The 15,337-nt window shown below is 31.6% G+C and overlaps 2 protein-coding genes across 2 annotated transcripts; both read right to left on the minus strand.

Annotated features, from left to right (window-relative positions):
- Window positions 1-1,559: 1,559 nt before the first annotated feature.
- LOC105782247 (14-3-3 protein 6) lies at window positions 1,560-4,028 on the minus strand. Its single transcript, XM_012606862.2, has 4 exons — window positions 3,440-4,028; window positions 2,497-2,619; window positions 2,265-2,381; window positions 1,560-1,976 (listed from the first exon to the last, which is right to left on the minus strand). Exons 1-4 carry the CDS (start codon window positions 3,923-3,925, stop codon window positions 1,917-1,919), a joined length of 786 nt encoding a protein of 261 aa, XP_012462316.1. The 5' UTR covers window positions 3,926-4,028; the 3' UTR covers window positions 1,560-1,916.
- Window positions 4,029-10,097: 6,069 nt separating this feature from the next.
- On the minus strand, window positions 10,098-12,788 carry LOC105781338 (probable magnesium transporter NIPA3). Its single transcript, XM_052625951.1, has 4 exons — window positions 12,407-12,788; window positions 11,751-11,888; window positions 11,160-11,252; window positions 10,098-10,743 (listed from the first exon to the last, which is right to left on the minus strand). Exons 1-4 carry the CDS (start codon window positions 12,419-12,421, stop codon window positions 10,678-10,680), a joined length of 312 nt encoding a protein of 103 aa, XP_052481911.1. The 5' UTR covers window positions 12,422-12,788; the 3' UTR covers window positions 10,098-10,677.
- Between the last annotated feature and the right edge of the window lie 2,549 nt (window positions 12,789-15,337).

Below are 15,337 nucleotides of genomic sequence, written 5' to 3' on the forward strand. Positions count from 1 at the left end.
GGCGCCGTTTCTCTGAAGAAAGATTCTGGGTTGAGGAGGCATCGGAATTGGTTGAGTGAACAGCGGCGATAGACTGGTCGCACTACTCTACAATGCCCTAATCAGGGTTTCTAGCTTTGGATTTTTGGAAATTTCTATCTTTCACTCCGATGATAATACTGAAGCTTCGCTCTCTATTGGGTTTTCTTGATGTTTCATGCAGTTATCTCGTTTCCAGGTTCTTTAAAGAGATTTAGCTGGATCCATGGTTTGGAGCTTCTAATGAGAATCTGTTTTCTGTCGATTGAGGTTACTGCTTTAGGTTTTGCTTGTTTGTGGGGTATTTCTTTTTCTAGTTTGGCTTTAATTTGGGTTGCAGACTTCTTTAATTACTTGCTTCTCGACACGTTTATCTTTCTTTATTTCCTCCCTTAATTTTAATGGATACCAACTAGCTAGTGTTATAAAAACTAAACCCACCTATAATTCTCTTAATCATCTCAAATGTACCAACCTTCAAATGAAATTCCTGGGTCAAAAGTTGAAGACTACTTTACACGTGGGTATGCGAGGCCTCGGTGGGGGCAGCTGCCATTAAGTGGTATACTATGGACCATTTTACTTTTGAACTTTGCCATGGGACTCCTGCTTTTAACCAGGGAAAAATCTCAAATTTTGCTATTACTTTTAAATTTTGAAAATTGTAACTATTAATTCATTATATTATATTATATTATTTTTTAAAATTTAGTCAGCCAAACATATTATCACTTGTTTATTATCCATAATGTAAAATCATTAACATAATTTAACTGTTATCATTGGGTCAAAATGAAATTTTTAAATTTTAAAAAGTTCAGAAATATTAAATTCACAATTTATACAACGTCTTCTTGAGTCTCTGAATTCCTTTAAAAATGAAAATCAATTTATATTATTTTGATTTTATTACATTCTGTTCGATTTCAGATCTATTATTACTCATATATATTGATTTTAAGTTCCCAAAATAAAATTTCTTAATTTATGGATTTCAGATCTATTTACATTTTTATAGTATAAACATAAATATTTTATATTTAAATTAATAAAGTTAACATGAAAATAATATATATTTATATAAAATTTTAAAAAAACAAAGAGGTTGATCTCAATTAGATTCAATAACGTAATTTCATTCAACTAAAAACAATTGCAGCCTTCTGCTTTCCCACCCCCATTCTAAGCATCCAAGAAATTGCGATTGGTTTAAGAAAACAAAAATTCTGATTGATTGTAAAAACTATCGATTCAACCTTAATTCAATTGCTATTAGCAATCGAAATATGACAAGAGTAATTTAAGGAAATGACTAAGGTTTGAACGGAAAATTAAGTTTCACTTCACGAACGGCTTAGATGACAAGAGAATATGAGTCGATTCAAGGAATACTGTAGTGTTAAAATCTAACATGATGCACTCATAGTATATAACTGCAATAATGACAAATCATTAAAAATAAAGCCACTCGTATTTATTTTTAAAAGCTGTTGATGATGTGTCAAATATAAACCTAATCTATCATAACCAATTTCTTGAGATAATCATACAAGATAGTTATATATATATATATATATATTAATGTGATAATTCCAAGAAAACATCTTCCAAATATTAAGCTTAGAAAACATCTCCATCATCAACTCCCTTACTGTTAACAAAAACAATTAAGAAAGAGTGCATATAGCCTCATTTGCAATTAGAAAAGCTTCAACTTCAAAAATTAATAACCAGTGAAATACTTAAGAAACTTTTAGCAATGCTTCGATGGTTCATAAACCGAGAGGCATGATCTAAGAACAAGTAACTGGAGGCAATCAAGGGGATAGCGGAACCGAGCAACTTCTCCATACAAAAATAACCAGAGAAGTAAAATCGTACCGTGAAGATTGGCGATTTCACTCTTGTTTCTCTTCCTCGCGTTTGGGAGCTTCTTTGATCTCGTCTGTTGCATCGTCCTAAATGGATGAAAACAAATCATAGTTAACGAAAAAAAAAAAAAGTATGGAAAGAACACACATATATAGATAGCAGCTATGCTACTCAAACTCCTCGAAGTATTCATATCCAGTACATGGATATGAATATGGGGATATGACCTCCAAGATTCCTCCAAATATATGAAAAACCTTAGAAAAGTGTAAACCATACCTGTATACAATGCTCAAAACCGGGCCCAAGTAACATAGGATGGCAAAATATAGAAGTAAAAAACGAAATGAAATGCACCAGGTCTAAGTCCTAACCTGCATATCTGAAGTCCATAAGGTGAGATTATCACGAAGGAGTTGCATTATCAAAGTGCTGTCCTTGTATGAATCCTCTCCAAGAGTATCCAGCTCGGAGATGGCTTCATCAAAAGCCTGAGGAAAGAAACCAGAATAGAATTAAAAGACGAAACAATGAAACACCGAATGAAGACAATGTTTTTCCGCTGAATTATAGACTAAACCAAAATTATGAATATTGGTATTCTACCTGTTTGGCAAGACTGCAAGCACGGTCAGGAGAATTCAAGATCTCGTAGTAGAAGACAGAGAAGTTCAGAGCCAACCCTAATCGAATAGGATGAGTTGGAGCCAGCTCCGAAGTTGCAATTTCCTGAAAAGAAAACAGCACAAAATGATATGCATATAAAACCAAAAAAAGGGGCGGTACTATGGACAAAAAATAAATTATAATCACTACAGCAAACTCAAAAACACACAAGGGAGAACACCTTCCAATTTAAGCATAAAACTAAGAAAATAAAAACAAAATCAGATTCAAAGCTTTAGAGAATAACAGTAGCAGTAATAAAGGGGTATGCAAATGGGGATTTTATCGATTCATGACGGAAGGGGAAAAGGCTCAACGATTCAAACCATCTAACATCAAACCATATGAAACGATGGATTGAATTAATACATATCACACAACATAAGCCAGGGCAAAGGCAACAAAAGATTCAAATCAAAGTTCCTTAGCAAAATTAGGAAATACTCGTACAAAATATTAAGTTAATACCCTCCGGTGTCGGGTAGCCACGTTGAGTTCCAACTAAATCCATAGTTGAGTCAGGTTGAACCCTTAAACGGATGGCATTGGGCTGCTTATCACTGACCCAACAAGGGTCGGTAGTATAAAACCAATTCAATATTTATATTACTGAAACCAATTTCTAGCTAATATTCACAAATTTGATCTTCCAATCTGATTTAATGCCTTCCGCTTATGTTTCCAAACCAGGTCATTGAATTCAAATTAGATTCGGATGTGGTATGAAATTAACAGCACAAGTGAAAATTTAGATAAAATAAACATCAACCAGATCCAAAAAAAAAAAATTAACACAATTAATCATACTTCACATTTAAAATTAACCAAATAAAGCAAAAAAAAAGCACGGATCGAAAAGGAAATTACAAAAATGTTCACAAACCTGAGCAGATTTATACGCCGTGAGCGTATTCTCGGCAGCGGCTTTCCTGTCATCGCCAGTCTTGAACTCAGCCAAGTACCTATGGTAATCTCCCTTCATTTTCAGATAAAAGACCTTGGAATCCCCGGTCTTGGCTGCCGGAACGAGCTTCTCGTCGAGGAGCTTCAAGATTCCGGCGCAAATCTCGGACAACTCAGCCTCGATCTTGGCCCTGTACTCACGGATGACGGAGACGTGGTCGGCGTTGCCGCGTCCTTCCTCCTTCTGCTCGATGGAGGAAACGATCCTCCAGGAGGCGCGTCGGGCGCCGATGACGTTCTTGTATGCGACAGAGAGGAGGTTCCTTTCCTCGACGGAGAGCTCGTCGGAGGAGGGGACGGCGGAGACGACGGTCTCCATGAACTTCACCATCTCCTCGTAGCGCTCGGCTTGCTCGGCGAGCTTCGCCATGTAGACATTATCCTCACGTGGGGAAGAGGTGGCCATGGAATTGGGTGCTGTTTAGATTGGAAGAAAAAAAAAAGGTACAGAGGATTTGAGAGGTTGAGTTTTGAGAGAAAACGCTAAAAGGAGATTTGCCTTTGATGTTTTTTTCTTTTTTCTTTAATAAAAGGGCCAAGGCTTGTTTTTCTCTTTGACCTTTTTCCTTTTCCTTTTTACTTTTTTTTTTTTTTTGCTTAATTTCAAAATTAGCTCCAAAACTATATTATTTTTCACAATTAGGTAATTAAAGTTTTGTTTTCAAGGGTAAACTGCAAAGTTGTCTTTCAACTTTCATAAGTTTTCATTTTGGGCACCAAAAATAAAAATTTTATAATTTAGGCACTGCTGTTACATACTTCTATCATTTTAGTCACCCATAGTTAATTTGCCACTAAATATACTCATTTTAGTCACCCAACTTTAATAAATTTTCATTTTGATCACTCATTTTCTTTTTTAGAATTTTTTTTTTTCAAAAAAACCCTAGGTTTTTACAGGGAATTAAGTTATTTAATTGTTGCCCTAGTTTTTCTCTTGTAACTCAATTCCATGTAAAACTTAGGCTTTTCCTAAGCTTTTCAAAACTACCAAGCAATCAATTCATTGGTCCAAACGATTCAATTAAATAAATCATTAAAAAATTAATAAAAATAAAAATATTAAAACTCATTAAATCATTTTTTTAGCTTAGTTGAATCGATTCGTACTAGTTCCTAGCTCAATCGTTCTAATACTTTCTCTAGACCGGTACCTCAAACAGATCTCGATCCAATCAATCCAATCAACCGATTCAATTTAGTTCAAATAATCATGGTTTTCCCATATAAGAAACCCAGGTAATTCCCTTTTATTAAAAACAAAAATTAATTCTAAATAGAATAAAGGAAAATAAAAGGATAAAATGCTTTTCCCTGTAAAAATCCAACTTTCTTTATAAAAACCGACAATTTCCTTAAAACCAACAGTTTTCTCTCTTATTTAAAAAAATTAAAATCAATTCTAAGAAAAGGAAACGAAGAAGATAAACTGATTTTTCCAGTAAAAGTTAAAGTTTTTTTCCTATAAAACTCAGGTAATTCTTTGTAAAATCTCATATTTTTCCTTCCTTTGAGGAAATTAATTCTAAAAAGAAAAAAACAAAAATTAATTCTAAAAAGAAAAAACAAAGGAAACTAGAAAGATAAAATGATTTTTCTAACCCAAATTTCCCTATAAAATCCCAGGTTTTTCCCTTACTAAAGAAAACTATAATTAATTCTAAAAAATAAAATAAAAAGATAAAATGAGTAACCAAAATGAAAATTTACTAAAGTTAGGTGACTAAAACGAGTGCATCTAATGGAAAATGAATGTCCAGTGACTAAAATGATATAAGTATGTAATAACAGTGACTAATGTGACAAAAGTATATAACGACAGTGGCTAGATTGCAACTATTTTTGGTGCCCAAAAATGAAAACTTATAAAAATTGGTGACCAACGATGTAGTTTACCCTTTTCTCAAAAGTGCTATAAGTTATCATTTTGGATGAAAATTACAGAGTATAATCAGAAATTAATAGTTTAAGCACCAATTTTGATCCAAAAAACTTTAGGCTCCTAAGTGGGAAATGCAGTAAAATTTGAAGGTCAATTTTGCATTTAAGCTTTTTTATTTTAGTTTATTGGTGTTTACATGAGTTATATTTTTGGATGAAACAACACTTAAGTTTTACTTGGTAAAATGGAAAGATGGAAAATTGAAGGAATTGAAATCTAGAAGGATGGAAATCATAAATTTTCCACCTCTTGACAACATTTTCCACCTTGGTCCCTAGACCTTTTTTTTTTTACATTAGTCCCAAAACTTGACAGTTTATCCTTAATAAGTATGGCAAAAAAATCTGAATCTGACAGGTTCCGACCCAACCCAAGCTGTTAGGGTCGGATTTTTTCTTGAAAAATCGAGTTCATATGGGTCGAGCTAGGTGAAATTAGAAAAATAATCTAGTCAGGTTGGGTTTGAGATAAATCTGTCTCATTTCAAGATATTTACAAAAATACTTCTAATATATATACATATTAAGTTTTTACTTTCAATAAATAAATATATAAATAAAATTTAATTTAATTTAAACCTTTTAAATCAAAACTTTAAAAAAATAAATTTATTTGATTCAAAATAAAAAATGAATCTTATTTACTTAAAAATAAAAAATAAAATAATTAAATTGAATTCGGGATATGGCGGAATTGGGTCTCCAAGTTAAAATTGAATTTTTTTTCACTTAAAAGTTGGGTCGGGGAGAGACGGATTGATTAAGTTTTAGATCCAGACAAAAATTCGACCCATCCCATTAGCATCCCTAATCCCTAAACTTGGGTTTCCATAATGTCTGATGATGGCACTTCAATAATGTGTCACGTCATCACCAACACATAATTATTCCATATTTTTCTTTAACATGTTTTTTTTTCTCTCTAAATTTTCTTAAAAAATTCATCTTCCGTGTTTTTCTTTGTTTGTCTAACCCAAACCCTAATTTTCTACTATATTAATCTTTTATTTGTCCAATTTTCAAACCTCGTATAAACACAAATATTTTTTCAATCAATTTTCAAATATTAAATTTGAAACTCTAGTTCAAATTTTTTATTTCTCTTTATCAAACATGCTTTTCAATTTCTAAAATTAGAAAATGAAAATAAAAAAATATTTTCAAAACCAAACGTAACCTTATTTTTGCATTTTTATTTAAATATACTTAATGTTTATGTTTCAAGTATTTGTCAAGTGTCACCATCATAGCGATCAAGTTGCCATGCCATAAAATTTTTAACAATGTATGAGGAAATTACTACATTGATAGACAAAAGTAAACTTCAAGTACTAAAATTGACACTTTAAAAGTATAGGTATCAAATTGGAATATTTGTTATAGTATGAAATTATCCGTTTATAATTTCTTTGTATTTTTCTTTTGTTATGAAATATATTATTATATTAAACATTTAATATAAAATTTCAGATAATTTCAATAGACGTCCCCAAGCTATGACCAAAATTTTAAAAAATCTTTAAACTTCAAAATATTTAAAATTTATCTTTAAAGTGTCAATATCGTATCATCTAGGTCCTTCTTTCAACCTAACATCAAACTTGGATATTAAATTCCTAATTAGATTTGATATGAAAGATATTTAAAACACGTTGATTAAATTTTAAACACGCCTACACTTATTGCATGGACAACATAGATTTTACGTAAGAAAACAATATCATTAAATTTAAGGAGTTGATTCTCTTTCTCTAATGTATCAGGTATCCATATTGTTTATGCAATTGGTATAAACAAGTTTAAAATCTGATACACTTGTTTTAAAGATGATCTACACTAGATTTGAATTAACACTTAACATTCAAGTTGAGAGTTAGGCTGACAAGGAGACTTGATTGATGCGATATTTAATACTTTGAAGATTCAATTAAAATGTTTTGAAGTTTAAGGATAAATTTGAAAATTAACACATATTTTGGGGGTTTCTAGTGGAATTAATCTTAAATTTTAATTATTTTATAAACATTTGATGTTTTAATATTTGTGATGTAACTCCCCAAAATTTCTGTTATGACAGGTAGTCTTGTTTTAGGATCAAGCATACTGAAATCTTTAGAAAATTTGGAAAATGAGTCAAATAGAGAATTCTTTTTAAGAAGGTAAAATTGATATTGGAAAGAAATGTGGATGTGAAAATGAGCCTAGAAAGGGATTAAATTGCAAATTTCAAAAAGTTAGAGGACTAAAAAATAAATTTGACCAAAAAGACAATTGATACTTATTAGTTAGAATGTGTATAAACACTTTTGGAACAAATTGGAAAATATTTGAAAATGTAAAGACTAAATTATAAATTACTCATGTTTATCAAGAAAATGGCATAGGTGTAATTTTCACCACTCGTGGACTTGTATTAAAGGCTAAATCATTGTTAAATATCTATTTGATGTGATGAAAGTGGATTAAGAAGCCAAAAGGAGAAAAACGGTGATTTTGCCACATCAAAGTATTTTCGTCTTGTTACATGAATTTTATATTAGAAATATAGTGGAAGCATAATAATATATTAATGACATCAATTATGAATCATTGGATTGGATTAAAAGACAAAGAATGTTGACCACACAATTTTTAAAATCGGGTTTGACTTGACTTGGTGTTTTTAAAAGAAATATGCAACACCCTTTATTCGGTTCGGTCGACGAACTCGAGCTACGGAGTGCTATAGTTAAAGCTGAAACAGAAGACACTCAATTTACATCGATTATTTCAAATAAACATGATATTACTCCATAACTACACAATTAACATTCAAATTAAATATGAATCATACAATCATAATCAAATCAATGCAAAATCACCAAATATAATTTTTCTCGGGCATTATACGAGCTTACATATGCTCTAGTATCAACCTAGAATTTAACTAGGACTAATTTGTAACATTTTTAAAATTTACAAAAAATTATTTCATAAATAAATTCTTCAAATAAGTAATCATATCATAAAAATTCAAATATTATAATATACAATTAAATTCAAGTTTCAAACAAGCTTACAAAAGCTCTTAAACCAACCCGGGAACAAATAAGGTCTTAATCGAAAACTTAGCAAAAAGTATAGAAATTTATACAAAAGGGGTCACACGGCCATGTATCCAAGCTGTGTGAAAAGTTGTGACCGAGTGTGATTAACTTACACGATCGTTTATCTAGCCATGTGTCTCACTAAAATCGTATGGATTAAAAAATTTACTTCTTTTAGTGGTCACACGGTCGTGTCACCAACCCGTGTGGAAACACACAACCATGTGTCAGACCGTGTGCAACAAAAATGTACCTTTTTAAACAAGTTATCATTTCAACCATGCCAAAACCTATACCAATGCCAATATATAATGTTACATCTATTCAAAACATGCCAAAACACACCTAAATCATTGCGTTAAACAACTAATCAATATGCCTCAATGACACCATTTTACAACAAGATTCAAATCAAATAATTAATCCCATTTCATGTCAATTTAAACTATGACCATCTATGTTCACTATAAACAATCAAAACACTAAGAATGCGTTTGGTTCGCTGTATTGGATTAGAGGTGTATTGGATTAGGGGTGTATTGGATTAGAGGTGTAATAGCAAATCAACTGTTTGGTTGAATGTAATGGAATAGAGGCGTAATAGTAATCTTGTGTTTGGTTGAATGGAATAGAGGTGTAATAGCATAATGGAAAAAACTAAAATGACTAGAATACCCTTAGCATAAATTTGTTTTGGTAAATGATTATTGTTATTGTTATTTAAATTTTAATAAGATTATTATTATCGGTAATAAATTTTTAATCATATTTAAACATAATTATTATTAAATATATTTTAATTAAAATATATAATTTAATAAAATTCTTATAATTAGCGAAATTTGTTTTGGTAAATTATTATTGTTATTGTTATTTAAATTTTAATAAGATTATTAATATCAATAATAAATAATTTAATCATATTTAAACATAATTATTATTAAATATATTATAATTAAAATATATAATTTAATAAAATTCTTAATAATTAATATTCTTATATGAATTTACTCAGATCATAATATATGATCTTGTAAAATATAAATTAACATAATTATTATTAAATATATTATAATTAAAATATATAATTTAATAAAATTCTTAATAATTAATATTCTTATATGAATTTACTCAAATCATAATATATGATACGTAAATGATAAATTTTAGTAAAAGTAATATTTGAAGTAAAATGTAATAAATGAAATGTAACATAATAGGTTAAATATTAAATTTTCAGCTTATAATAAATACATAAATATTTTATCTTGATTTAAACAAAATGAACAAAAATCATTAAAATGTCAAATTACTAAGGAAACATTAAATTATCTAAAAATAGATGATATTGAAATTACCTCACTTGAAAGTAATGCTTAAAATCCAATGTTGAAATCTATTCCGCATTACCGAATAGAAGAAGTGCAGGGGGTTGGTTAATTATTAAATTGGATGGGAAGATCTTGACTCAACCATCAAAACAAAACCATAAATTCATAATTATACTTGCAACAAATATATTTTAAAAAGAATGTAAAATGAACAACAAAATTACCACATAATATCCATTATGTTTGCATTGCAACTAAATCACGTCAACAACCACAATTTAAATCCAATTAATCTTAGACACTACATTTGATTTATCCATATGTATCATACTCTACAAGCATACCTTTCTTCCTGCTGTCCTACCTAATTAAAATTTTCAACAATCTCAGAAACCCACCTTCCCTTGCCAAAATCCAGGTCTGAGGTCTCCTTCAGCACCCATATCTGCTGAGCTTTTCAATTGAAAATGTCACCCTTTCAAGCACCATCACCCACCAATTCACTCTCCAAGCTTGTAGCATCCCGGTACTGCACATGATTAACAATGAAATTCAAGCCCAGCTGTTTAAGTAGTTTCAGTCACTTTGTTTCTTGTCTAGTGCAACCAGGACTCATGCTTGCAAAATCATCTCTGTTACCGTCTAAGGATTCTTGAAACTTGGATTTCACCTTGGCACTTATAGCACACAAAATGTTAGATGTGTTTATACTCCCAATTTACTAATTTAGCCATCTTAGTACGGTTCTTGCTTCCTCAAACAAATATCATCAGGCGATAGCTCATTTTCTTCATCATGCTTCAGAGTTTCACGGTTACCACTGAAGAGTCCGGTAGACAATGTAGGGGATAGAGGTGCATGCTCACCTGCAATTATTTAAATAACATAACATTCCAATAGAGAGATTGAAGTATTTAACCCCAAGACAGAAGATATACAGTACGAGGCTGTCCTAAATTTGGAGAAGCTTAAATAGGTAAGCTGCAGAAACTGCTTCAGTATTCCATAAGAGTTTAGAAGAGTTTCCTTAGTTTATCTTTAATTTCTTTTTCGGGCACAGTAAATGAGTTTTACTTCTGAACTCAGTCCAGCCGAACTTCAGTTTACGGGCTAGAGGGAGGACTGGAGCACCTAAAATCTATGTTTACTTTTTATCCAAGCCAGCTGCAGCCTATTCACTAAGTCATGACACTTTGACCTTAATTTCTCACATCTGAGACTTCACAAGGAAAAGATGATAATAGTTTTAGCAAGATGTAATCAGTAATTGATGATGCAATACCTTGAACATAATGACACTGGCAATGATTGTAAGTGATGTGAACATGACATAATAAATAGGGGACACAACTGCAGTGTTGAACGTATCAAGGGCCTGAAACATCAGAATACTTTTCAGATCAGAAACTATTTACAGAAAATTTAAAAAGAGTTGATGGCATCAACTCATATCCGTGACTTATTTTAGCCAGCTTTTGAAACCAAAACCTCCTTGTACATGATAGTTTACTGCTAGCATATGTTAACTATTAAAAGCACCATACTGAACATGGAAAGACTGCCATGACCAAGGCAAATTAAACAACTAGGTGTTAGATATCAAAGAAGTTTTTCATAAAAAAATATCCTTCTTTTAGAGAACAAGAGAAACATATGCAAAACCAGATACTTGAAACCTTCCCCCAACCAGATATCCTTAAGGAAATCTCCTCAATGCATAAAGACGGAAAGCCAAGGGACACAAATGGTTATTCTAGATATTGTTTTTAACTTTATAACCTTATCTCAAATGTGTTCAACTGTGAATGTGGTGGAAAGGATTCTAGATGACTTGGAAGAAAATATTTTACCCGAAACACAACAAAATTTCTACCTTGTTGAGATAATTTATTTGTATAATGACACTTGTAGCAACAATGAACATAAAGAACCATGTCTCCAGGTAGACTAGTTGGTCCTTTCCCTCAAAGGTTAGTTTGAGTGCGGTTCCAAGGGCTTTAACACTCATCACCTGCATTTGTATTCATAAAAATAAGACAACACATTGATAACTTTTTGAAAAAGAAAATAATATAAAGACCTAGTTTTGGTTTTTGAAAAAGATAATATCAAGAAGACCAGTAAATGAAAAGCTCAGAAGCTCACATTTAGTCATGGTGTACTATATATTTATTAAAAGGGTAGATTCGGCTATAAAACTCCCTTCTTTAGTCATAGAAAAGTGCATATCTTGACTCTTGGATGATCACATTAACTGATGGCTTTACCTTGATCGAAGGATCAAAGCCTTATGCAACTGAAATATTCCAGGGACATTCAAAATTTTAAGATTTAAATATTTCACATTATTGAAAACTTTTTAAATTCCAAAAAATGATTATATGTCACCTATTTTAAATTTAGATAAATCAAGCAGCTTTTGAAGTTATAGTTTTACTCAATTCATAGTTGGCTATGCCAGGAAAAAAGTAATTAATTCTCGTCAGAAGCAAAATAAATTTGAAACAATTAGTAGTTGAAATAACATACCGAGAGAGATCCCATTAATGAACAAATGCCAGTGAAAACCAACACATTTGTATGCCCATATCTTGGTGCAAAATATAAGATCAAAAGGACGACCAATACAATAACTGAGCCCAAATAGAGTAAAAATGCTGTAATGGAAAGGAAACAGCATTATTCGACGATTTAAAACGAAAAAGAGACAACCGAGAAAGATGGTTGATGGTGACAACTAACCCGGTTGTGTAGCCATAGCCCATATCTCCTGAACAGAAGTGATAGGGCTCTCTTGTTTTATATATTCTTCCAATTTTTTTATTGAAGAAGATAACCCACTGTTATATTTCAACTCATACTTCATCAGAGTTCAAAAGATCACACCAATTTTATACAGCTTTTCACTACCACTCTCTCATTCGATTATACATATTTGCACCAATATAAACTTATAAAATTAAATTAAATAGTTGGGACCCTAACTTCCATGCAAGAAAACATTCATAAAACTAAGGCATAGATTCCTTTGTTACACTAATTACAGAGAGAAAAAGAGAGTTAGAAAAGAAAAGAAAAGAAAAAGAGAGTTGAAGCGTATTACAGTGATTCCATTCCTTTACCTTTCACGATTGTAAAACACGAGACCCACCAACCGAGAGCAATCGGAGTGTGAGAGAGAACAAAAAAAAAAGTCGATTGGTTGAGAAGGGAATCGAAAGAGTGGCAGAGAGAAAAAGAAAAGAAAAGGAGGAGCAAATCGGTAGAAAAGAGGCGTAATGGAGTGGGAGCAGAGAAACAAAGGAAGGAAATCGGATGAAGGAAGAAGAGAAAAGGGATTGGGGAGGTAAATCGTGGAGGTGATTACAATCGGTAGCTAATCTGGGCAAAAGGGGGGAATAGAAATCGGTGGTTTTCACCGATTAGGAAGGTAACGGATTAGGTGCGTTTCACTAATACACCAAACCAAACGACGTAATACACCCGGATTAGGTGGGGCCCACCAATTAGGGGTGCATTGGCTTTGCCAATACACCAAACCAAACATGCTCTAAGTTATGGCCACCTATAAATAGTCACATTACCAAAACTAACCATACATAAGTTTAGTACCAAATTCACACTCAAGACTTTTACCAATTCTATATTTATTTTACTTCAAATATGCACCTAGGAATGTTATACAATCTACATACCAAAATGCTACTCATTACAACCATTTAAACACCAAACAACCATTTATATGCTTATTCCATAACTTACCAAACTATCCCAAAATCAATATCATCATTAGGCCAACTTATAATCACTTAAGACAACATAAGTACAACTCCACCATATATACATGCCACATAACCGAGTCCGGGGCAAAGAAAAGACTACCAAATCAGATCCTGGACAGTGCGAGCTCCGGATTGATCTGACGGACGCGTTCTACAAAATAACCTACACAGAGATAGAAAAGCAAACAAGATAAGCATTATGAATGCTTAGTAAGCTCCTATGAAATTTACACTACATGCCTTGACCTTAAACTAAATTAAACTATTAAACCAGTTTGGTAATTAATATGGCATCCTTGTCTTCTTTGTACTTTCGTATACATTCCTACAAAAATAAGTAATAGGTTGGTTTATTTATACATCAAGAACTGCTAATACAAATGACATATACTTATACAATGATTTAATATAGCAAAACATATGATATCCAATTCATGCTCAATTTATAAACACATATACTTAAGTTCTTTTTCACATCACATTCAATCATGCTTGTTTTGCAACATTACAACATACATGTAACAACTGATTTTCACATTTAATCTTTCTATTCATTTTGAATCCATTTACTTACTATTTTCACATGAATAACTATAGTAAATATACTTCGGACACACAAGATAAGATTGCTCACACGAACTGTAACTGTAATTGCTCACATGAGCTGTGAGTCAGGATGGTAACTTTACATTATGCTGCTCACATGAGCTGTGAAGAATCCGTAACAAATGCAGGACCTTAGCCATCATTAAAATATCCAAGACCAGCACCCAAAACTGTGTAAACCTTAATGACATGTCATTTGTATCTTAGTTATTCACTAAGTTCACACGGGCCTCTTTTTTTGTATTCAATCCATTTTCAATCTCTGTAACTGTATACTCGCTTTTCGTATTTTCAATACAATTTATATACATTTACGGTGAGTCACCATCATATACACATCATTAAATCAAATCACAAATTCGATCAATCAATACTACTCATCTGTTCACTATTAACATTTAAACTTCTTATTTTACAATTTAGTTTGATAAATGTTGTATTAATGAAAATTACACTTGTATATATATAATTAATAGGTACAAACAAACAATTCTAAGATAATAATAGAATACAGTAAGCTCCATATAAACTTACCTGGAAAATGGAAATTGTAACACCCTATACTCGGCCTGGTCGCCAATCCCGAATATCCGGATGCCATACCACTGTCTCATGTCATACACAATAAGTAAAAACTCATTCTAAACGAAACGTCTTTAAATTATCATTCGTATAGGCTCTTGACCAAACATATTTTCATTTATCGATTATACATGCTGAACATACATCAAAATGTATTAAAATGATAATTAAACATGCATAAAGTCCATTTAACAAAATCCCAAAACTGTCACGTAGGTATCGATACTGACACTAGGGTATCGTTATTTTCTTTAAGTGGTATCAATACCACCTAGAAAAATGATACCAAACTTGCATTTTGTTTCTCGATTAAAAACCCAAAGTCTCAAAAATTATCGGTACCTGTCATTAAATATCGATACTTTAACCCCGTGTATCAATACTTGATCAAAGGTATCAATACCAAATCTCTATTCTAACTTCATACACGTTTCAAAACACAGAGGTATCGATTTTAAAACCCGATTATCGATACCTCTGCTCCAGACCT

This window comes from Gossypium raimondii, chromosome 13, assembly GCF_025698545.1.
Source record: "Gossypium raimondii isolate GPD5lz chromosome 13, ASM2569854v1, whole genome shotgun sequence".
Lineage (NCBI taxonomy): Eukaryota > Viridiplantae > Streptophyta > Magnoliopsida > Malvales > Malvaceae > Gossypium > Gossypium raimondii.